Below are 23,922 nucleotides of genomic sequence, written 5' to 3'. Positions count from 1 at the left end.
AACAAATAATGGCTGGAATGTGATTGGTTAGAAGCTTAAATATGAAAACACATCTGGAAGTAGCATAGCCAGGGGGGAAAGCAATAAAAGGAACCTGACAGACAATTTGGAATTATTTGGTAAATATTCATGGAAAAAAATATAATTAACATCAGTCAGTGATTCAGATATTGTTTTACATCTTGCAGGCCCTGATTGCTGGTAATGTTTTATTGTGTCAAAAGGTTGTTACTGTGATACTCTGGAGTAGCATTTGTCTGTTTAAATTCTATTTTGAAGTTTCAAGTAAAGACAGATTTTGGTACTTTTAACATTTTTGTTCATTTTGATGAAGAAAATTGCAATAATGCACAGTTAAGCCCCAGGGTCCTTTACACTGATACACTCTTTATGACACCATCCAGGCACACATTTTTATAGATTGGCCCCCCACGTGGGACTACTGCTACCTTTGATTTATATTACCATAGAGCAATAGGAATGTAATAGTTTTATGCTCTGCTTGCTTTAAGACAGGCAGGAGAGGGACTCACTTCATTGCTGCTATTGACAGGTATAAAAAATTGAAGCTGTTGTACCGCAATTGTTTTTGTTTTATGCATTATAAGATAGTGGTTTAGCACAAAGATGTTTTAAGTTGAAGGATTGCATTGGTGGAATCTGCTGTGGTTTTCCGACTCAGAGTTAGATTCATATAGCTTTGCAATTTTATTTTCAACACTAAGAAGGTTTTTAAACATCCTTGTCTTTTAGAGGAGTGCGCCAAACCAATCTAGCACCCGCAGGATCATCTTGGAAGATTTTTCATGTCCTGATATGTCATCCAAGTCTTATATTAATACAGATTTGCACTTGGGAAAACAAAAACGTGCTGTAATATCTAGATTAATTGTAATGAGGTTAACTGCCACTTAATTCATAATGTCTTTGTATTGCCAAAACAATTTAAATCAATCAAAAATATTTATTTGTATTTCATATTTTTTGTATCTGTCTAGGTGATTTAAATTGACTTTTATGTGTTGTGTCATCTGTTTTTATGTCTCAATGGTGTGCTGCTGAATTTTATGTATAATGTATAACACTTTGATTGATCTCATCTCATTTTCTGAAATGCTTTTATCCTCATTAGGGTCGTGGGGGGTGCTGGAGCCTATTCCAGATGACTCCGAGGCAGAGGCGTGGGATACCCTTAATCGGTGGCAAGCCAATCGCAGGGCACAAGGTAACAGACGACCATTCACACTCACACTCTTTCCTCGGGGCAAATTATTGTCCAATCAGCCTATCATGTATGTTTTTGGAATGTGGGAGGAAACCAGAGTACCTGGAGAAAACCCACACAGGCCTGGGGAGATCATGCAAACTCCACACAGGTGGACGTGACCTGGATTTGTACCCAGGTGAACCGTATGTGAGTAATGCTGATCGAGCACTAAATGAAATTCCTTTATAAATATACATTAATTTACAAGGATATTATGCTCACTTAATATACAGAAGTATTAAAAGTCAAAATCATTAGTCCTAAATATGAGTAGATAATTATATATTGATATATTTTACATTTGTGTCAATTCAAAAGCAAGTGAGGGGGAAGCTGTTATAATTGTTGTACCATTTTTCACCAGATAATAAACAATATTACAATCGATATTGTGATGCATAAATGTATCATATCACGATAGGAGATTCAAGTATTGATTCTCAACAGCACTTATTCTGGCCAATGCGTTAATTAATCAAAAATGTTTAATGTTAAATTTGAACAACAGGAGGGTGTTATCGTGGTGAGGTAATATATATATATATATATATATATATATATATATATATATATATATATATATATATATATATATATATATATATATATATATATATATATATATATATATATATATATATATATATATATATATATATATATATATATATATATATATATATATATATATATATATATATATATATATATATATATATATATATATATTTTTTTTTTATTTTTTTTTTAAACAATCTCGACTCCAATTGGAGACAATAGAATGACATTCATTGTCAAGTAGCACATGTAACACATTCCAACTCATTTTGGAGGATGTGTAAGGACTCAAACTTGTGGGTGCATCAGGGTGTGGTCAGCCAGGAAATGATAAAGAAGACACGAGATGAAAAGAGACTATGATGACGTGGTGACAAATGGTCAGACAGAAGGAGAAGACACCTCGCGTGACAGTAAAATATAGAGCGGCAAGTCAAAGAATGGAAGAGTGCGTGAGAGGGAATGAGGTGTAAAGAGGTGAGGGAAGGGAGGGAGAAGTGGGGAGAGAGGGTTAAAGGATGAGCTCATTGCAGTCTCTGGGCTCATGGCAGAGGTACTATGAACGATGGGGGTTTGGAGGCGTGCAGAGGGAGGATGCACAGCTAAGAATCGATAGCCGGCGACTCAGTATCACACTACACATGCTACCGCAGGAACCGGCGCTGCATAGAGTATATACAGTAAAGCATCTTCCACTTATAATTTTGGGTGTAGTTCTTTCATTTTAGTCACTGAGCATAAAAGGAAAGAAAGCAATGGGAAGAAGTGTAGAAAGCTGGCTCCCCCCCTCCCCCTCTCTCCTCTCTCCTCTCACACACACACACATACACACACACACACACACTCTCTCTCTTTCTCTCCCACTCATCCCCATCACATCCACACCCAAGGATAACCTCCGTGCCTCTGCCTCAGTCCTCCACATTCATTCATTTTTCTCTTAAAAAAAAGCCTATATTGTCTTGTATTTTACTGCTAGGAGGAACATGCACGTCTGAAACCTCGTCATTTTCCTTTCAACACTTTAGTGGATGCTCTACTTTTTCCCCCCCTTCTTGCTACCTGTGGAGGTTCCCTGCTTCACCGGTTCTTCCCATACCCAGTTGTCACATTGACTGCAGCCCCACAGAGAGGCAAGATGCTGGGATTGGATGCCTGTGAGTTTGGGGGACAGGTGTTGGAGCTGCTGTGGCTAACTATGTGCTATAGAGGTGAGGTCATAGATATAGATTTGCGTGCACGTGCTCGCCTGTGTGTGTGTGTGTGTGTGTGTAGGCTTTGTAACTTGTACTTTAAAACTTCACCCATTCAATATCATCCGCAATGTCTCAAAGAAAGCTTCATAATTCTGTTTAATTTGATGTTTAACTTATGACTGTAGTGTGAAGGACGTCCATCTATGCTCTAAGCGTGTGCGTGCACCAACGCCAATACCGTATGTCTCAATTGTGGAGGGTGTGGACATTTTTATGTCCGACGTGAAATGTTGCCAAGACAAGTCAAAGATAGCAAATCAATAGGTATTGATCACATGTGTGTGGGAGTGTGTTTGTCTCCTTGCATCATTGTGGTTTGGCTCATACAACTACATACAAATTGTATTGGATATATTTATCTATATGTAGGATGTATGTGTTTGGATTTGTGTTCTTATGTCCAAAGAGATTTTGTTAGTATTTTTTAGGTGTGTACCAATGGAATGGTATTGTATCCACCCAAGAAATGATGTCACCAACTTCTAAAACGCTTTGTGAGTGTTTGTGTGGCTGCTTGTGTTTCACGGCCTCTCTGCAGTAGGGTTGAACAGTGACAGATGGTTTTGGGGTTTCCCCCCTACACAAATGATTGCAGAAGACTATGTGGTGGAAGATAGATGACGTTAATGTAATCACCTGGATGTTATGAGAATAAGACACAACAGAGAAAGCTAAGCTAAGCAATCAAAAGTTCAATGAATCTGGTCCTTCGCATGTTAGTTTTAGCCATGTGGAACTCTGGGATTTAATTATGTAGAGTCCAATTGGTATTTTTGCTATTTTAACAAGCTTATTATTTTTTTTACTGGTCTTTTGTGTCAACCGGAAATGTAATTTCATTCATCTAACCCACTGGAGTCTATTTAGGAGACTTTAATTAACCTTGCACATATTGTATAGAGCATAGGTGTCAAAGTGGTGGCCCAGGGGCCAAATCTGGCCCCGCACATTATTTTGTGTGGCCCGTGAAAGTAAATGATGAATGACAATGATGAAATTTAAATGAAGATTGTAGATTATATCCTGCTTTTTCTCATTTTAAATCAATCATTGCAAAAATTTGTACTAATTTGAAGGTCCAAAAATTACCAATCGATTAGCACGATCGAGAAAGCTGTCAATTTATTAATCGATTAATTTTGACAGCCTAGTTGGAAGACATAACAACCCCGGTATAGAGTATTAGGTCAACACAGTAAGGCTGGATCCTAGTTTTGGACCTTTGACCTGTGTATTTTGACCGCACATATAGTTTTACCTCTGTTTTTTCTTTTGGTACCCATTCATGTTTGCTTTAGTGACATTGGTATTTTAAAAAAAACACATTAATTGAAGCTATGGGTGATTCTAAGGAAAAAAAGGACCTCAAAAGCTAATACATGGAACTTCATGTTGGTTAACTCATAGACTGCCATTGATGGTTTTAATTGTTTTAACTGTGAGGGGTGTATTAAGTTCATGCTGGTTCATGTTGACATCATGTGATGTCAATGGCATTAAAGATTGGGCATTCACAGCTAGTCATCCAGATGAAATTTCGGTGATGCCTGAATTGACATATAAGAAATAACGCCTTTCAGGGACACTTCAGAACATAAAAAGAATGTTAACAAAAATACTATATATAGAAAAATCAATTGGACAAAAAACAGCAAAAAATACTTAAATAGAAAATCAGAAACATCAAGTATAAGAAATGAAGTTATATGTAGGAAAGTAGTGAAAAACAAATCAATATTTAAAAAATTGAAAATTAATTTAATCAGAAAGATATTAATTTAACAAAAGAAAAATTGTAGTAGTAGATTTATCCTTTTCTTTTTCCCAAAAATTATTTTCATTATTATTTCATTTTCATCTTTAATTTTACAATTAGCCCGCGATTGGCTGGCCACCAAATCAAGGTGTCCCCCACCTCTGGCCCGTAGTCATCTGGGATAGGCTCCAGCACCCCCTGCAACCCTAATGATGATAAAGTGGTTCAGAAAATGAGATGAGATGAGTATTAATGCTTCTAAACGACAGTCCATTTTTATTGCACTTATATAATAAGAGAAAAATGGTTATCAGTGTCATACTCACATTTTAATATGTGCCTAATGAGAAAGTTACATTGACATAGTTTTCTTTGCACACCATAGCTGTTAATGTATTTTTTAATTTAGGATTTTCCCAATTCATACTGCAATTTAGGACTAAATGTTGCGTGTTTTTTTATGATTGCTATTTTAATGTACTTATATACATGTACCATAATGCATTTTTGAGGATTTAAATAGTCTTTATTGTAGACTGCATTAAGGTTCTGTTTCAGGATGTGAATCTTTTGCGCCAAAACTAGTATAGAAAATATATGGAAGCACTTTAACTTCAATAACATATACCAAGATATTAAGTACCATACATGACAATCATCATATTTGCTGACTTATTGTGATCATTTTTGCATCATGATCTTTGCATTTAAAGCACTTTGTGCGGCAGTTTGCTACAAGGAAAGACATTAGCTTGCAATAAAAACCACAGACAAGCTTTGAAGACAGCACTTTTGAGAGCTAAGCACATTTCATTTCATACGGTTGTTATAACGATCATGATGCAGCAAAAAAGCAATAAAAAAGGTACTTTTCCACAGCCAAACTCTGTGAAGGTGATTCTATTCCTCCTTCATTTTAACCCATCTTTCCTCACACTGAGCCCCACCCTTAATATCCTCGCTGCTGCCCTGTCAATCATTTTACACGATATTAACAGAGAAAATGTCCACCAAGCGTTTTCCTTCCTATCCACCACTACTTTTTAATTTTTTAAAATAATGTTCTCATCTGCTTCCTTATTGTCTTCAATATCACCTGCCATATTTTACTCATTAATCCTTCTTTCACACTTGCTCACACACGAATATTTTATGAAACCCAAAAGCAACTCTTAGTTTTGATGTTAAATTCATAAACTGTTCCAATCCAAAAGACCCTAAAGGAGTGGTTGAATCGTAATTCAAAATTTCAACGACACGACCCCCCAGGGCTTCATTTTGTCTCATACGTGCCTTTATGTGTCGCTGCTAAAAACTAATTTAAATACCAAGTGAGAACTAGCTGCATTTCCTCCCAGGTCGTAAACAGTATCGACAAGTGCGCCATAATAATAAAACCTTATTGAACCACATGGTTGTGTTGGAGGTTTGTGTAATAAAGAGAGGTTGGAGTACTGTATGTCATTCATGTCGTGTGTGTGTCTTGTGTGACTCAGCGCTCAGATGTGAGGTGCCGGGCCGGTTAGAGGGCTGACGATGCATCCTAGAAACTGAGCTGATCGATGGTGGTCTTGTCGTCATGTTGTTTTAGTGAAAGCAGCACAATGGTGAAATATGACTCTCTTGCATGTAGTGCTGCATTGATATTCTGATAATCAAATATACAACAGCTTTAAAAGTGAAAACCGCTGGTCAGAAGTATTTGTAGACTATTAGATATCTTCACATTTGAGGAAAAATATGTATATACTATAGTACTGCATCTGCTTACACTGGATAGTTTTAGGGAGCAAAACTATATATATATATATATATATATATATATATATATATATATATATATATATATATATATATATATATATATATATATATATATATATATATATATATATATATATATATATATATATATATATATATATATATATATATATATATATATATATATATATATATATATATATATATATATATATATATATATATATATATATATATATATATATATATATATATATATATATATATATATATATATATATATATATATATATATATATATATATATATATATATATATATATATATATATATATATATATATATATATATATATATATATATATATATATATATATATATATATATATATATATATATATATATATATATATATATATATATATATATATATATATATATATATATATATCAACATGTGCTATGATTGAAATTATTTTTAATTAATTAGTGAAACATTATTACAATAATTATGACAGCTTCACCATTCACTTCATGTTTTTAAGAGAAAGAGAGGGAGAGATATCACATAGGACTACATACCTTTATGTATATATTGCTTTGGAATTTTATTTTGTTCTCGTTTGTGTCTTTTGGATTTGTACAAGCAGGGACTACTTTATCCCACTTATCTTGTTAGGGGTTTGGTTTAAAGCAGAGGAACATAGCCTGGAGGAGTTTATACATCAAAGAAATATCACATATTAGGAAATATATTTCCTGCTAAAAAATAATGAGCAGCCATTTTTAACATCTTATCTCAACTCATTCAGTTAGAGATTTGTTCCTTATTAAAAATGTTCTGCTGTTTCGTTTTTTTCTGTTTGACACCACAACTGATGTAAACAAATAGCTTGACAATAACCCTTAAAATATAATCATTTTAAAGCCTTTATTGTCATTATTCACGTATAATGAGATTTAAAGCTTCACCATGAAGTTCACAAATAAACAATGAATAAGCAACAGATAAATAAATGATTAATCAACATTATATGTAGTCAACAAAGATAAGTGGTCAACATGAATAAATGGTCACAAGTACTCAGATTCAAGTCGGATTCACCATCATCAGATTCAACAAACAATTGATTCCATTCTTCTTGAGTTCTTTTTTCTAAGTGTGAGCACCGGGCAATAGAATGGGCTCTCGAGCCCCATTTGGTAGATAAAAACAGGTTTTACATCACATGCGGAGGTCAGTGTATAACGCGTACATGAACTTTGCTTCAATTCTTTGTTACAAAATGTTGCACGTTATACTCGAATGAATGGTACTCGGACGAAATGTCCGTTCGGCAAAACATCTGTCGGCCAAAATGTCTTTTCGCGAATTGTTCAGTCACGGAATTAATACGGTAGGTCCTCCTAGGTGCAGAACTCGAGTTGAGTATGGTCTTGGAAAGAAACAGTCTTTGAGTCTGTTTGTTTTGGCTGTTATGGTCCTGTAGTGCCTGCCAGATGGCAGCATGTTGATGAGGTGGATGTTGCTCTTTGCCCTTTTTAGGCACCGGGTTTGTAGATGGCGGATAAGGGAAGTAGGGAGCTGTTGAGGATCTTTCTGGCTGTGTTCGTTACCCTGTGCAAGTTGGTGTTTAGTTGCTCGTTCCTGAGTATCCTCTGCTGGGACTTTTGTGGTGTTTCTACCCAAGTAAGGTCAGGATAGATAGGAATTTGAAAGTCTCTATTCGCTCCACACATTTGCCGTTAATATACAGTGGGTCAGGAGAGATTTTGTTCCGTAGGAGTTTCAGGATGAGTACTCAAGTAGCCAAGTTGTTGAGAGCGCACCACTCACTGAGTCTAAGGACGTCATCTCTGGAGGCCGTCTCATTCCCCTCTGTGACCATCCCCACTACTTTTGAATCATCTGCACATTTCACATTGATATTCTTAGGGTTTCCAGTTGTGTGTGTAGACCGAGAAGAGTAGTGGACTCAACATACAGCCTCGGGGCGAGTCGGTGTTAAGTGTGTGGGGGCGGATGAGAGGTGGCTGGGAAAGAACATTTCTCAACTCATTCCAATATTAGCAGCGCAATTAATTATAGTACCAAATCTTACTAAGTGGATGTCATGGTGACTTCAAATGTGTCTGTTAAAAACAGCATTGTCTAATAAAAATTATTAGTGGGTTCAGAATTCATTTAATAGTGTCAAACAGGTATTATTTTAGCTGGTGATTTATACAGCATGTTTATTCAAGACTATTTAAAGTATGTCATTGTTATCAGCGTTCCATTCTTCTGTTTTATTATATAAATATCCTTTTCTCTCTCTCTCTCTCTCTGGCTCTAAACCCTAAAGCCATCTGTTGCTTGCCAAAAATGCATGTTGACTTTGCACAACATGTTGATTTAACGAAAAAATGCCAGCAGCAACACTCACTCAGTCTCTTAATTTGTCTTGCAACCAAGCAGGTCTCCTTTTTGGCTAATACAGTTTGATTTGAAGAGCCACAAATGAACATTGTTGCTGAAGTATGGAACTGTCATTCCTATTCACACACACAGGAAAAAACACTCAGTTTTATTTACGGTAAAATACTGAACATGCACCAATTTGGTATCTTCGAAGTGCAATCAGTGGATTGCAGTCAGATGCTTCAAACCGCATTGGTTAAAGTATCTATGATGGATCGGTTGGAATAAATACCTGCACCTAAAGTGTCTCTCAAGGTTTGCGCACTTCTTGTTCTTAAAGTGTTGTGATTTTAGTTGTTTTTCCTACAGAGAAACACATGCTTTTTTTATTGTTATCTCTAATTCTGTCAGACAACAACTAACCTGTGAAAAAAGTGTTACATTATGATGAAAATATAAATTTCATCATATCTCTGATATAAAACATGTCGCATTTAATAAAAATCTGGAATTGAGTCAGATTTCCAGACATTATGACCAAGAAATGTCAATCAGGTCGGCTCTGTACATGTCAGCTATTTGATTGACAGGTAATCTTCCCTAACACTCGGCCTCGATCTTCTAGCAACCCTGCGCATGACACTCGCTATACGTTTATATAGATGCCATATTATGTCAAGTAATAATTGATGTGGCCAATGTGTACTTCAAGTCGCATTCAAAGAGGATGCGAGTGAAAGGAATGATGTCATCGCAAAGGGAGTTGAAACGGTTGCCATGGCGATGGACAAAGGCAACCATGTTTGGTACAGAATGGGTGTGGTGCTGCTGTAAGCAAACGGTGCAGGGCTACGTGTGTGTGTGTGTGTGTGTGTGTGTGTGTGTATGTGTGTATGTGTGTGTGTGTTTGAGACAGAACACATTAAACTAATAAGGCTGATTCTACAAGACAGAGTGACTATGTTGCATTGTTCACACCTTATGATTGTTTGTCTACTTCCTGTCATCCAATTACCTCCAACATACTGAGAGGATGTGTGATGATAGTCTCATTACAACTGAGATACAAGTGTAAACAGTGGGTAGTGTCAGTTCTAATGTATGCAATGTGTAAATTTATACCTGTTTTTGTTGCTGGAAATGATCACACAGAGAGTAAATTGGTTCATAGAGCAAAAGATAAGGAAACATTAAAGATGTGCTCATGCTACAGCTGTGGTGTGCAAAAAATGTATTGAAAGAAAACTATGTCGCTGTAACTTTCTCATTAGGCACATTAAAATGTGAGTATGACACTCATAACCATTTTTTAGTATTGTAATAAAAAAACTGTCGTGCAGAAGCAGTAATACACTTCATCTCATCTCATCCCATTTTATGAACCACTTTATCCTCATTAGGATCACAGGGGGTGCTGGAGCCTATCACAGCTGACTGCGGGCCAAAGGCGCAATTCAGAGTGTCCAATCAGGCTACCATGCATCTTTTTGGAATGTGGGAGGAAACCTCAGTACCTGGAGAAAACCCACATAGGCCCGGGGAGAACATGCAAACTCCACACAGGTCGACATGACCTGGATTTCAACCCAGAGCTGTGAGGCCGACGCATTAACCATTCACGCCACCGGGCCTTCCTTTGTTAAAACATGGTATAATAATTCACAGTTGACAGAACACACTCTAAATTGCCCCTAGGTATGGGTGTGAGTGTGCATGATCTATTCAGGGTGTCCCCTGCCTCTGGCCCGGAGACAGCTGGGATTGGCTCCAGCACCCCCCGCGACCCTAATGAGGATGAAGCGGTTCAGAAAATAAGATGAGAGATTATCTGTGCATATCTTATGAATAAAAGGTAATATTTAGTGAAGTAATTGACTGGGAGAGATATAATAGAAGATTATGTCTAACTAATGATTGAATGGGTATTATCATATTTTCTCGTATATAAGCCATATTTGTAACTCCAAAAAATGATGACTAAATCAAGGTTACAAATTTGACTTGACCAATATTGAGGTGAAAATTCTGAATCAGGGGGGCGTCTTATAGGAGAGAAATTGTAAGATTCAATGATTTTAAGGGAATTTTAAGGGTATGGCTCAATATGCGAGAAAATACGTTATATACTAGAGTTTTGTTTTAATTCAATCATGCTTTGAATTCCCTCTTTTACAGCAATTTACATAGAGATATGTATTAAAATATTTTAGCTGGTAAATCTTTGTCAGAATTTCCATCTTCTCTTGTTCAAGGATTCCTGATGGAAAAGAGGGAATGCGCCTTGGAGGAGGAAGAAGATGACAGGAACCTCAACTACAATCCTCCAGCTCAGAAAACTCTGCAGGAAATTCGGGATCTGGACAAAGACGATGAAAGTCTGGTGAAATATAAGCAGACGTTGCTGGGGAGCCGACCAATAATGACTGGTGTGTACACTGTACATATTGTATGCGTGTGGTGTTACGAATCATCTTTCTGGCTGTTTCTCTGCAGCTCTAATTCAATCAATGCAACAACTGCAGTTGAAGTCATTAAGTTCTGATTCAATGCATACACATGCTTCATATTGCTCAATCAGTCTGACAACTGATATCAGTAGAAAACACAGACTAGATGAAACAACCACTACTACAAAATGTATATATCAGGGGTGCTCAATACATTGATCGTAATCTACCAGTAGATTGCTAAATTTACTATTGGTAGATTGCATGGCAACAAGATTCGATTCAGTCTGTTGGTTTCCAAAGGTAGATGATTGTAAATTTGGCATTATTGCTGTAAGCCTGAGCACGAATGGGGAGTGGATTTTCACTCCTGTTCCCTCCTACTTCAATATATGTTGATATACTAACTCGCATTGGAACTAAAGAAAGGTAGTTTGACAACATGCATAACTGAACTTTGTCGGGGGCTCAGAAAGAAAGTTAATTGTAGGAGGTTGACTCCATGAATTATACTATGAAGACCCGAATAATAGTAGGAACTGGAATAATAGTAGGGAGTGGAAAATTCCAAATGAATTAATAATAGTAGGCACCGAAATAATAGTACTGCTACTACTACTACTACTACTACTAATATTCATTATTTTTGGAATTTTCCACTGCCTACTATTATTCCGGTGCCTACTATTATTAATTAATTTGGAATTTTCCACTCCCTACTATTATTCCAGTGCCTACTATTATTCGGGTCTTCATAGTATACTACAGGGTGACCCAAAAAGATGCATACCCATGAAAATTTCTATTTAGACTTTAATTAAAAAGCTATTTATTTCAAATTAAATCCACATATTATTCAGTTTATGGAAGACCATTCACAAGAGTTTCAGCTATTTCTGTCAATTTTTAGTCAATTTATGGCTTTCCCAAGATGTGTTCCAAATGTCCACCAAACCTGTACTCGTCTGACAAAGTTGTCAATCACTTTTACACACTCCTCTTTCGGGATGGCTCTTATTTTTTGCTGTGATGGCAGTTTTCAGTTCCTCAATTGTTTGTGACATTTATTAAAAATGGATTTCTTATCGAATAAAATATGCGTACGCATCTTTTTGGGTCACCCTGTTGATCTTGGGGTAAAAAAGTTTGAGCACCCCTGGTATACATCATAATGTTCAATGGATTATAACCCTTAAGCAAATTTAAATGTGGATTTAATATTTGTGATACTGTGCAGACTTCTCAGGCCCAAATGTCCAGGTGACCAAACTAACCTTGTTATTGGATGGGGCCCCTGGACCAGTCACCATCAACCCAACAGGTAGACAGCATGGAGTACTTCTTTCTATTTCTTACTTGTTAGTTGTTACTTGTTACAACTGTGGCACCAAACTCATTTTTTTGGGCCCTCAGTATCGATTTCCTGTCTGTGTAGTATCATCCAATGTTGAAACAGGACTCATACGTTTAATCTTATTTATACTCCATTCCAACTTGATCATACAGTACTTCATGTCAAGGCTTGGCCAGTACACACTACCTCATTCATTGTCACAGTGCTAGAGTCAATTTCTTCCAATTTCATCGAATGCACGAACCAACCTGCTTGAAATGGATTGGGCGTGCAGTAGTGATGAACTTATTTCAATTCACGGCAGAAGCTGGATTGGACGCCATTTGATTAAATGTGTATCATTATCTTGTTGAGGGCGACAAGTGCACTTTCTTTTACATTGCCCTGCATCACTAGTTGTAAATGTTATAAATTATTTGCCTTAAAAATGATTACCTTAAAGGTTTGTGTACCAAAGCGATAGCAACTAATTTGATCTTTGTTTTTGGGCAAACTCTTCACAACATTGTGCAAAAACAGCAGGTAACTCTGGCTGTTTGTTGTATAAATAATTTAGCTGTGTTCTGGCAATTGTGAAGTTTTTACTAATTTAATCATTCTAGGCCTGTCTAGACATTGGTTTCCTTTAGTTGAAAGAAAAGTGTTATATTTATGAGAATCTTTTACGTCAACAAATGTTTAGGTTAACGCCTATTTTGGGTGGAGGCAATGAAGGCTTTAAAAATGGAGTCAGAATAACGAGAATCTCGCCTTTTCTCGAGCCAATAAAGAGAACTGTTACAAAAACTACATTTCAAATAACGGCATGTTATATCTCAGGACTTCTCCAGATAAATAATATCATTTTAATACCAACGGTGTTGATTCTAAAACACTACTTGTTATTTCTCCATGCAGCTAGATGCATAAATTACAGGGCTGCCCTAAAGCAAGGCATCTTACCAGGTTGTGCTGCATTCACTAACACAATGTCTGCATTGGGTGTGTCCAGAGAGAGAAAGACAGAGAGTGCTAGCGAGAGAGTTAAATGTTTGCTTAGTGGGCATTATTGACATTTTCCCGCGGGCACGAGCGGAGGCAGCAGCTAGGGAGGTTATCGTGACGTGTGTTTGGCCGGCATTTATGCATGTATTCATGCACTGTACAGGTATTTGCGTACAAAATGAGTTTCACATATCATACATTTCCTCGGTTACATTTGCTAAGCAAAACCAACTGAAACTATTTCCTGTCTTGTAAATGGACATATCCAAATAGCAGTGGCGGGCCGTGAATTTCAAAACCGACGCCTTCAGTTGTATGTCTGAATCAATCCAACTTTCAAAAACTATTTTATGGCTATAAAACTTTTACTGCAGCTACAGCTGTGACACATAAAAATCAATAATAACATCATACAATATAAATATTATTTAGGAATATAGCCATATTTTACTCACCAAAAATCCTTTTTATCTGTACATAAAATCGATCCTCCTTCTTTTCTATCGCCATCAAAGCTAATGCTGAAAGTCGAGCCTGTCCTGTCGGATTTCTGGCATAAGTTTTTATTCGATTTAGTGCTGAAAATGTTCGTTCCTGGCTGTGACAGGCTTGCCTACCCCGCCGTTGTCCAACATTTCTTAATGATGTCCAGCTCTTTTTCTTAAAAAGTCCACATTGAAAATGGCTTTGAAATTAAATCTACAAACAAATCCATTTATTGTCCTCCTTCAGCCATTGCGGGTTGACAAAACCACTATCAAATCAAAACAACAATATGTTTGCTTGTGCAGCTCGCTCCAGATACAGTTTGGTAGCTCTGGCTAGTCCACTCTATCACTAGCCAATCATAGTTGGTGAAAGCGATGACATATCCCTATGCCTGCGAGAATGCCTTGTTGCTGGCAACTGGAAATCTGATTGGTTATTGCAACAGTTTTATTGATGCTTGTTTTATGCAGCAGAGCCTGTACAACTGATTGTGAAGGCTTCAAGGTAGATTTATGACCCTAGCAACAAATAAAGGCGGAAATGTGATTGGTTAGAAGCTTAAATATGAAAACACACATCTGGAAGCAATGCCCGAATAGCCTCCAGAATGAAGAAGAATTAAAAGAGACAATTGGATGAGTGGTGATCACGTCCGCCTCTCAGTTCCTAAAATGGGGGGTCAATCCCTGATGCGTTCTGACCTTCCTGTGTGGAGTTTGCCTACGTAGGTTTTCTCTGGGTACTCTGGTTTCCTCCTATATCTCAAAAATATGCAGGGTTGGCTGGTTGAGCACTCTAAATTGCCCCAAGTGGGAGCGTGAAGTGATGTCTGTCTTCTCGTAGCCTGTGATTGGCTGTCAACCATTTCAGGGTGTACACTGCCTGCTGCCCATAAAACTAAAGGAGGTAAAAACAGTGAGTAATGTAGTAAATGACATCATATCATGCCATTGCCTAAAATTATTTCTTAAATATCAGATAAGCAGTATATATATATATATATATATATATATGTGTGCATATGTTATATGTACAGCATGTCTGAGTAGATAGCGAGACAGCATGACCTAGTTTCAGCAGCTTCTTTCTTCTCCTTGCCTCCCGAGACAGGAAAAATGTATGGAGAGAGGGAATTGAGGGGTTGAGAAAGGGGGTAGAGTAAATGTGCCACAAATCTTCTCACGGTCGAATAATTTAACACTTTGGAATGAGAACATATGTGATAAAGTGAAAGTACAGATTTACTATTAAAATTTTAAAATAATGTATGTATTATATTACTTAAATGCCTAAATGTGTCAGTTGAACATCCATTTTTAATATGGACATGGAGGTGTGAATGCCCTTGTGTGTCTATGTGTGTTATCAACACATCCTCACTGTTTTTATTAGCCTCATTCCCCTATCGTACTTCCTGTTTCACTGTCCATTAGGAAGCACTCAGGACCAATGCTCCGATGTAAATTGAGATATAAAAGGATTAAGCAGTGGATCCATTCCTTATTGCTTTTAAAAGTTCCTTTTCCCCTTCAGTGGAAAGCCATTCAAGCCCAAAGCTAAACAATGTTAACTCATTCACTGCCATTGACAGCCACCAACGTCCAAATCCATTTGAATGTGTATGTCTGGCATTGAATGATTAATTTTTTTTTGCAAAATGGTATTTTAAATATGCTGTATACCTCAGTGGTAGACCGACCTGGGATCAAACCCTCGAATCCAGAAATGTGAGACTTGGATGCCAACCACTTGTCCACCAGGCTTTCTTGTTTTAAATAAATCATAAATTTAAGATGTATTACAAAAACACGCCAATATATAGGAAAAACAGTACAACAAAGGGCAAAATGAATAATTATTAGCCAAAGCACTTCAGTTTGATGCTTCTAAATATTTTGCGAATTTAAAAAACTGCGATATTAGGAAAATTCATACATTTTTGGTGCGAGAAATACATCAATATTGGGGTTTAATGAAGAGAGATTAGATGGCAACCAATGATGAATTTACATACAAAAAGAAAAGCAGTCTGGTTGGTAGTAAATAACAAATCAATTGTATGAGAACTGTAAATAGACCACAATCTAAACTTCAAATTTATATTGTATGTTTATAGGGTCACTATAAATTCCCAATTTTCTTCTATTTCACTATAATTGCTTCATTTTGTAGTCGTATTTCTTATGTGGCAGTTCAATTAGATTTACAACCACTGTGTGTTTTTCTTCATGTAAACATTTACAGAATTGTGTTCTGTCACTTAATTCATCGTAGATGTGTTGTCCTCTATGAAAGGAGGCCATTGATCAGGGGCGAACACGTGGCTTTCGAGCCGCATGCGGTTCCCGGATAAAATGAATGCGGCTCTTTGCATTGTTTCATTTTTCTCTTATTTAATTTCTCTCTTAAAACACACTCACATTCATCAAGGCCCATTTAAAAATTAAAAATTATGTTTAAAAAATATTTTTTTCATGCTGCTTCTAACATAAGGGACTGTCAATCATCTCCGTGGGCGTGGCTCTTTGCCTCTTTCAGTTTAAAATTTTAGCTCTTTGTCTCTAACTTGTCCGCTATGCCTTCCTTAGATCATGCAGCATGTTGTCATCATATGAAGACTATAGTTAGACCATTTCACAGCTGAGGTCATGCATTGTTTTTCTTCCAGAAGATGTAAATAGCCTGAAGGAGAAGACCTTCACCTTGCAGGAAGGAGTGAAATACAGACTCAAATTACACTTTAAGGTAAGTGGAAACCGAGCGTATGAAGCTGGCCGTGCCCAATTTATAGTATAGCTCGAAGCGTTTTTAATGTTGTGGTTATTAACTCAAGCATCAGGTGGCACAGCTGTCAAGACACCTGCTAGACTTTAATGTCTTGCAGCCACTTTACATTGTTAGTATGTATTATTAATATTTCCCTAGAAGAAGATCTAAGTAGATTATGTTCTGACCAGATTGACAGGAGTTCTCTGTCATAGTGTCTTAATTTCATCCCAATTTTCTAGAGCACATGCCAGTGGCAAAAGCAATAAAACAACTTCATATGAGATAGATTGAAATATTGTGTAGCAATATAACGCCAACTATGTTTTTAACACAGTGAGTCATAGTATGTTAATCGTGAAGCGAACTGCTGAACGTTAAAGTCATTTGTTATGACTTTCTGAACTTTTTAAAAAGAAATTAAACAAACGGACTAATAAAAAAACCCTGCAGACATTTGATCTGTGTTTACACCGTATTTACAACCGTACAGAAGCAAGAGGGTGAGAATACAGACACAGGGAAAGTAGTTTTACAATTAAATAAATGTTTTATATATATATATATATATATATATATATATATATATATATATATATATATATATATATATATATATATATATATATATATATATATATATATATATATATATATATATATATATATATATATATATATATATATATATATATATATATATATATATATATATATATATATATATATATATATATATATATATATATATATGTATATGTATATGTATATGTATATATATATATATATATATATATATATTAAATTATTCTATTCATCCCGTATTTGGGAAATTTCACTGTTACAGTAGCAAGAGGGTGAGAATATATATATATATATATATATATATATATATATATATATATATATATATATATATATATATATATATATATATATATATATATATATATATATATATATATATATATATATATATATATATATATATATGTATATATATATATATATATATATATATATATATATATATATATATATATATATATATATATATATATATATATATATATATATATATATATATATATATATATATATATATATATATATATTCTCACCCTCTTGCTACTGTAACAGTGAAATTTCCCAAATACGGGATGAATAGAATAATTTAATCCAATCTAATCTAATCTACTCAATACATAGTGCAAATCTCATGTGAGATTATTGCTTTTGAAAAGTAAGGTTTTTATCCATTGCGTAATAAATACCAAAGCAATGTCAAAGGTTTGACAATATGATTTCTTGTTTCTTTGAATTTCTTTAAAGCGAAGTAAAAAAAATCCCTATTTATGATGCGTGTGTGCGTGTACAGGTGAACAAAGAGATCGTCTCTGGTTTGAAGTACCATCATGTGGGTTTCAGAAAAGGAGTAAAAAGTAAGTTCCTTTATTCTTCATTTTGCCTTTGAACCATAGGTTTCCTTTACAAAGTTATATTTAATAGAAACTCTCGGTCTGATTGTTGTTTTTAACTGATTAGTATATTGACAAATCATAATAATAATAACAATAACAATCTACAAATTAGTGATATTCTAGACCAATGCAGCCTCACTGCTTTTTTACCTAATTACTATTTACTATTATTATTCATCATGATGTATTTACAGTGGGGCAAATAAGTATTTAGTCTATAGTTTATCAATTTGATTTAGCATCTACTGCAAAGCAAAAACAAGTCAAAGATTTTTTGATTTTTGTGTCTTTATTTTAGCATTTTGGGTTGTTTTTTCTATTTTTACTAGTCATATGTGTAGCACACAACTAAGACTTATTTACCTACCCGGACACTAGTCATTGTTGTGTGCATAAATGGTAAACAAAAAGGCAGTATACACTCATTTGTCACATATATCCATTTTCTAAATAGCCACTTTTCATGCACTTACAGTGGTCAAGGTCTCCTATATGATGGGCAGTTTCTCTCCTTGTGAGAATGAACACGAGTTTGTGTTCCCCGCTGATGAGACACCTCAAGGCTTGTTGTCACGTGGCCTTTATCAGATGGAGTCCCACTTTACTGACGATGACAAGAACATCTACTCAGCCTGGGAATGGAATCTCGAGATCCAGAAGGACGGTTAGAGGTTCTTCTCGTCTGCATATTTCCAATACGCCATTCCTGTTCTTCTTGTTACGTATACAGCATCTTTTGAAGACATGATAGTCCTTATCCGCGTCAATGTGCGCGACATTATTGAAACACAAAGGGCCATTTAGAGAAGTGTATCCCCTCTTGTCTCCCTTTTACATTAAAATCATTGTGAAATAGCCATATCATAAGGTTTTGAGAAGCCATTCTCCTCAACCTGCCGTATATTGCATAGCAACAGTGGATATTATGAAACTGCAAGCAAAAAAAAATGTCTGTGAAAAATGAATAGATGCTATTACTGTGCTTATTTCCAGTGGCCTATGCGGTCTGCACATTATGGGTTTACAAATTGTGATATGCAGGCTTGGCGGTATTGGAGTGCAGCACAAAATACATCACAAACATAAACAAGTATCCGAAAGAGAAGAAAAGGAAAATGTTGAGACATGCACAATAAACTCTCTCAATGTCATATTGAAATGGCAAATTGTTTTGTTATTATTGCAGTACGTAATTACAAGTCAGAATTCTTTGGAATCAGATAGATCACAAAAATGGAACTAGCACATGTAAAAAAAATGTAAAAAAAATCATTAGTGTTGCATCGAAACAATTTTTTGGTCCAGTTATATAGTCTGATAAATAGGTGTGTGGTATTGACTGTTGTCGCTATTGTACTGATACCACATTTTTGAAAATAATTCAATCAAAAGTTTTACTTGAATACTAATATTACAGCATACTCACTTTAATATCGCTTCTAACATAGCTTGCTTAACTCATTAGCTACCATTGACGATGCTGAATTCCAATTCGTTGAAATTCACAGCAGAGGATGAATGGACACCACACGATTGGAAGTCTATCATCATCTTGGGAGGGTGGTGACAAGTGCTTCTTTTTCATTCATAGTGTTTTTTGCTACTCGCATCCATCTTTGGTAGGTCACTAGGGTTTGGAAATTCATTCTCAAAAGTATATATTGCTCATTTATTTCTGTCTACTCCCTGATACTGATACTAATGTCATTTTATGGTGCCGTTCAAGCGGCAGCCAGTGGCAGTAGCTCCCTAAGTCCTCACTCGTATTCTGTGTTTTTACAGTTTTTTCTCTTGTTTTTACATTGTATTGTTTTTTAATACTTTACTTGATACTTTACTTTAAATTTTATACTCTATACTTTAATGTTTTCCAACTCTCTCTCTCTCTCTCTCTCTCTCTCTCTCTCTCTCTCTCTCTCTCTCTCTCTCTCTCTCTCTCTCTCTCTCTCTCAGCTTATTTATTCATTTATTTATTTATTACCTATTTATTTACATCTAAAATGTGTTTTTCTGTGTCTGTATTCTCATCCTCTTGCTACTGTGACAGTGAAATTTCCCAAATACGGGATGAATAAAGTTATCAAATTTAATCTAATCGGGCCCATTACCAATAGTATCGGTGCAACACTAATAATTATTCTTCAGGATGCGCTGACCTCACAATGTACACTTTTTGAAACGTGTTTTGCTTGTAAAGCAGCAGTTCTTTCAGGTCTTTGTGAAGCTTTTTTGGACCATTGAAAGGCTAAAATAGAATAGTTGGAATTTCTATATTGTAGAAAGAAATGCATGTTTTAGGATTTGATACGAATCACACACATTAGAGTAAGACAAACAATGTTATAGTAAGACACAAAATTTGACTGCAATGTTTGCTGTAAATGTACACTTGCATTATCAAAAATAATATCTGATTAAACAGCTGTATCTAAAATCTACTCTGAAAATAATTCAGCTCCCAGTTGATTTCTTATGGAGGTCATAAGTGAACTATTTAGTATTTAGTATTTCTTAGGTTGTGGTTTAGTTTATAATGTAAGAACTACATAACATAATCCAAGGGTATTAAATTGAATTTGATTCTGCTAGTGTACCTTTGCAGGTAAGTATGGAAATAATTTTGAGAATGTGTACTGTATATAGAAGACATACTTTTAGGTGTGATGTATTCATCATGTAGTGAAAAATGATTCATGCGTTAGAAAGAATATTGTCATGATCGATGAAAATCACCGAGGAATTAATTCAATTTATCGTAACCTATGATTCATTGTAAATGTTGGCTTGTCGAGTGTTGCATGGTTTAATAAGAGAGTGTCTCATTGTTTTTTATACAACTTAACTGTAAAAATGTGGGTGATTTAACAAGAAAAAAAACACTGTGGAATATCCATAAAGGTTGACTACAGGTGGTGAAGTGTTCAAAGGACTCTTCTTTAAAGCAGGGCAAGCTGAACAGCAGCGGTCAACTTTATTGTGTTTCGATCACTGAAATGTTCAGTATTGGTGTCAAATCTTGTATGCTGTATCTTTTAATAAAGGCTAATGAAAGGAACTCACATATTACAGTTTTATTTTTTCCCACATAAGCCGCCTCCGCGTATAAGCCGCACCCTTAAAATTGCTTTAAAATTGTTGAATTTTACAATTTCTCGTGTATAAGCCACCCCCCGATCCAGAATTTTCACCTCCATATACATGGTTTTAATAGGAGTACAAATGTTTTACTTTGAAGAGAAGATATTTAGAAAAATCATCACATGTGGTATTTCTGAGATACTGTATGAATCCAACTGATCGTCTGCTGAATTGCACATTCTGAAAGGAAGTCATTATCAGAAGGGTGAAATGGACAAGCAATGTATTCATTCATATGTGGATTTTCAGAAAAATAATATAGGCACAAAAAACAAATATGGATACAAAACAGTTTTATACTAATTCACCTAGTAACAGTTGTTTTCCTACTGGAAAACAGAAAATAACCCATACATATTACATGTTAATTTTCCAATATCTACTAGTGAAAAGAAGTGTTGTACGCATATAAGCCATCCCCTTGATTCAGTCATATTTTTTTAGTTACAAATACGGCTTATATGCGAGAAAATACGGTAAGTATGTTGTCAAAGCCTATAAAAGGGATTGCGGTCCTACCACCTGTTTCACATTAATAACACCACTAATTGAATTTACTGTATTAAAACGACAGTCACATATAGTTTACTACTACTTGCATGACAGTATGATCCTTGAATGAGAATGGATCAGTGTATCATTTTACCATACTAGAGAAAAAACATGGGACTTGAAATCCTATTCTTCAGAGAGCCAGTCTTTCTTTTCAGGCTGCGTGAGTGTGGTCGTGTTGTTGCTGCGGATGGCTTGTTCCAAAAGGGCGCGATGGGCAACGGCAGGCAGATAAAGAAAAGCATAGAGCAATGCTAGCAGAAGCAGAGCCAGCAGGAGCACAAGACCCCAGTCTGAAGTCATGATGGGCTCTTCACATCGAGCTTGCAGGAACGACTTGTTACTATGCATGGTACAACGCTGACCAAAGTGGTGAAAGTTCTAGGGTGTACTGATAATTCCACAGAAACCCACTAGTCCAACTAGTCCTTGGTCAAGCATGGGAACGATTTAAGGACCGCAGGTCTTGATTCCTCTTGAAATCCAAGAGTAAAGGATAGTCCCAAATCCAACACAATACGAGTCCAATGGAAGTCAGTGAAGTCCAGCGTCAAAAAGGACTAAAGTTTTTACGATATCCGTGAAAGCAGAAAACTGTATATGAAAAGGATAGTGTCAAATGTTAGTACTAAAGATCTCCTCAGCGCCACCTCATTGGCAGATTTGTGCCATCCTGCATGCGTCACGTGTGCCATTGTTTATGTGCCAGAGGTCGTATAATATTTTTTCATCAGCACCGTTTTACTAGCATAAAGAGATTATCTCTGGGATGAACAATATGTCCCAGACTAGCAGATGCAATTTCGTGAGGAATTGCGCGTGGATGGTTTCTGCTCTCTCCCGTGGGTCATTTTCTGTCATGTGAGGTTGAAATTTATCCTCACCAGACTATAACCCGTTTGACATTACTCACACTAATCATGTATTTTGTTTCGTATTATTACTCAAATCTTGTATGTGTTGTACATTCCACTTTTGTCCTGAAACCCATAATTCCTTCATTCTTAAGCCCTGGCTGTCCAAAAAGGTATGATGTATTTCAATTCTGGGCTGAAACATCCTGCCTAAGTGCTAAATCAAGTTAATTAACATACTACGTGGCTGTAGAGAAATTCCATTTTAACTGAAAGCCACCCACTAATATTAAAATTAATGCCCACTTTTTCCTTTTGGAAAAGAATTCATAGATGTGGGATTATGGCCGTCTTAATCAATTGGGCTCTGGCAACAAACACTTCCTACTGACATAACAGAGACAGATTAAAAATTCAATATAAACCATGCCCTTGAAATATGTCAGTGTTTCATGTTCACCAGAGTGTCTGAGACAGTTGGGACATTTTCAATCATTTCAGTGGAGACGATTAACTATGAGTCATGCACATTATTTGAATGCGTAGAACCTAAAGCCCCAATTTGTCATCCTTGCAGAAGTAATATGATAAGAGCCTCAAATTATTTTTTATCAAAGATTTCTTGTCCTTACTCAGATGAAGTTTGAGATAGCGCCTAACCCAGTTAACTTTTTCCAATACGTGTTGTACACCTGGACTGGTCCCCACCTGACATTGGGCACATACAGTAGAGTCGTAGTAGTAGCAGCAGTATTAATAGTAGTAGTAGTGGTAGTATTATTAGTAGTGGTAGTAGTAGTAGTAGTGGTAGTAGTAGTAGTAGTAGTAGTAGTGGTAGTGGTAGTAGTAGTAGTA

At 35.7% G+C, this 23,922-nt stretch overlaps 1 protein-coding gene across 4 annotated transcripts; it reads left to right on the top strand.

Moving 5' to 3' along the window:
• The first annotated feature begins 449 nt into the window (after positions 1 to 449).
• Positions 450 to 20,393, top strand: LOC144208936 (rho GDP-dissociation inhibitor 2-like). Of its 4 annotated transcripts, XM_077735033.1 has the most exons (8): positions 452 to 553; positions 1,133 to 1,225; positions 2,854 to 3,036; positions 11,255 to 11,428; positions 12,687 to 12,770; positions 16,945 to 17,021; positions 18,421 to 18,484; positions 18,999 to 20,393. In XM_077735033.1, the coding sequence occupies exons 3-8, from the start codon at positions 2,964 to 2,966 to the stop codon at positions 19,190 to 19,192; spliced, it is 666 nt and encodes a 221-aa protein (XP_077591159.1). In that variant the 5' UTR covers positions 452 to 553; positions 1,133 to 1,225; positions 2,854 to 2,963; the 3' UTR covers positions 19,193 to 20,393. The 4 variants fall into 4 exon arrangements, with proteins under 4 accessions (XP_077591161.1, XP_077591159.1, XP_077591160.1 ...); XM_077735035.1 differs by lacking the exon at positions 2,854 to 3,036 and having other exon boundaries at positions 450 to 553; XM_077735034.1 differs by lacking the exons at positions 452 to 553; positions 1,133 to 1,225 and having other exon boundaries at positions 2,763 to 3,036; positions 16,948 to 17,021.
• The last annotated feature ends 3,529 nt before the right edge of the window (positions 20,394 to 23,922 follow it).

The sequence above is a fragment of the Stigmatopora nigra genome, chromosome 15 (assembly GCF_051989575.1).
Source record: "Stigmatopora nigra isolate UIUO_SnigA chromosome 15, RoL_Snig_1.1, whole genome shotgun sequence".
NCBI lineage: Eukaryota > Metazoa > Chordata > Actinopteri > Syngnathiformes > Syngnathidae > Stigmatopora > Stigmatopora nigra.
The sequence above is the reverse complement of the archived record's forward strand: the minus strand, read 5'-3'. Positions and strand labels throughout refer to the sequence as shown.

Excerpts from the sequence above, each read along its gene's own strand:
- LOC144208936 (XM_077735033.1), top strand. The coding sequence starts at position 2,964 with ATGCTGGGATTGGATGCCTGTGAGTTTGGGGGACAGGTGTTGGAGCTG. Across the intron at positions 12,771-16,944 it reads AGTCACCATCAACCCAACAG|AAGATGTAAATAGCCTGAAG; the intron begins GTAGACAGCATG and ends TTTTTCTTCCAG. Across the intron at positions 18,485-18,998 it reads TTTCAGAAAAGGAGTAAAAA|TGGTCAAGGTCTCCTATATG; the intron begins GTAAGTTCCTTT and ends ATGCACTTACAG.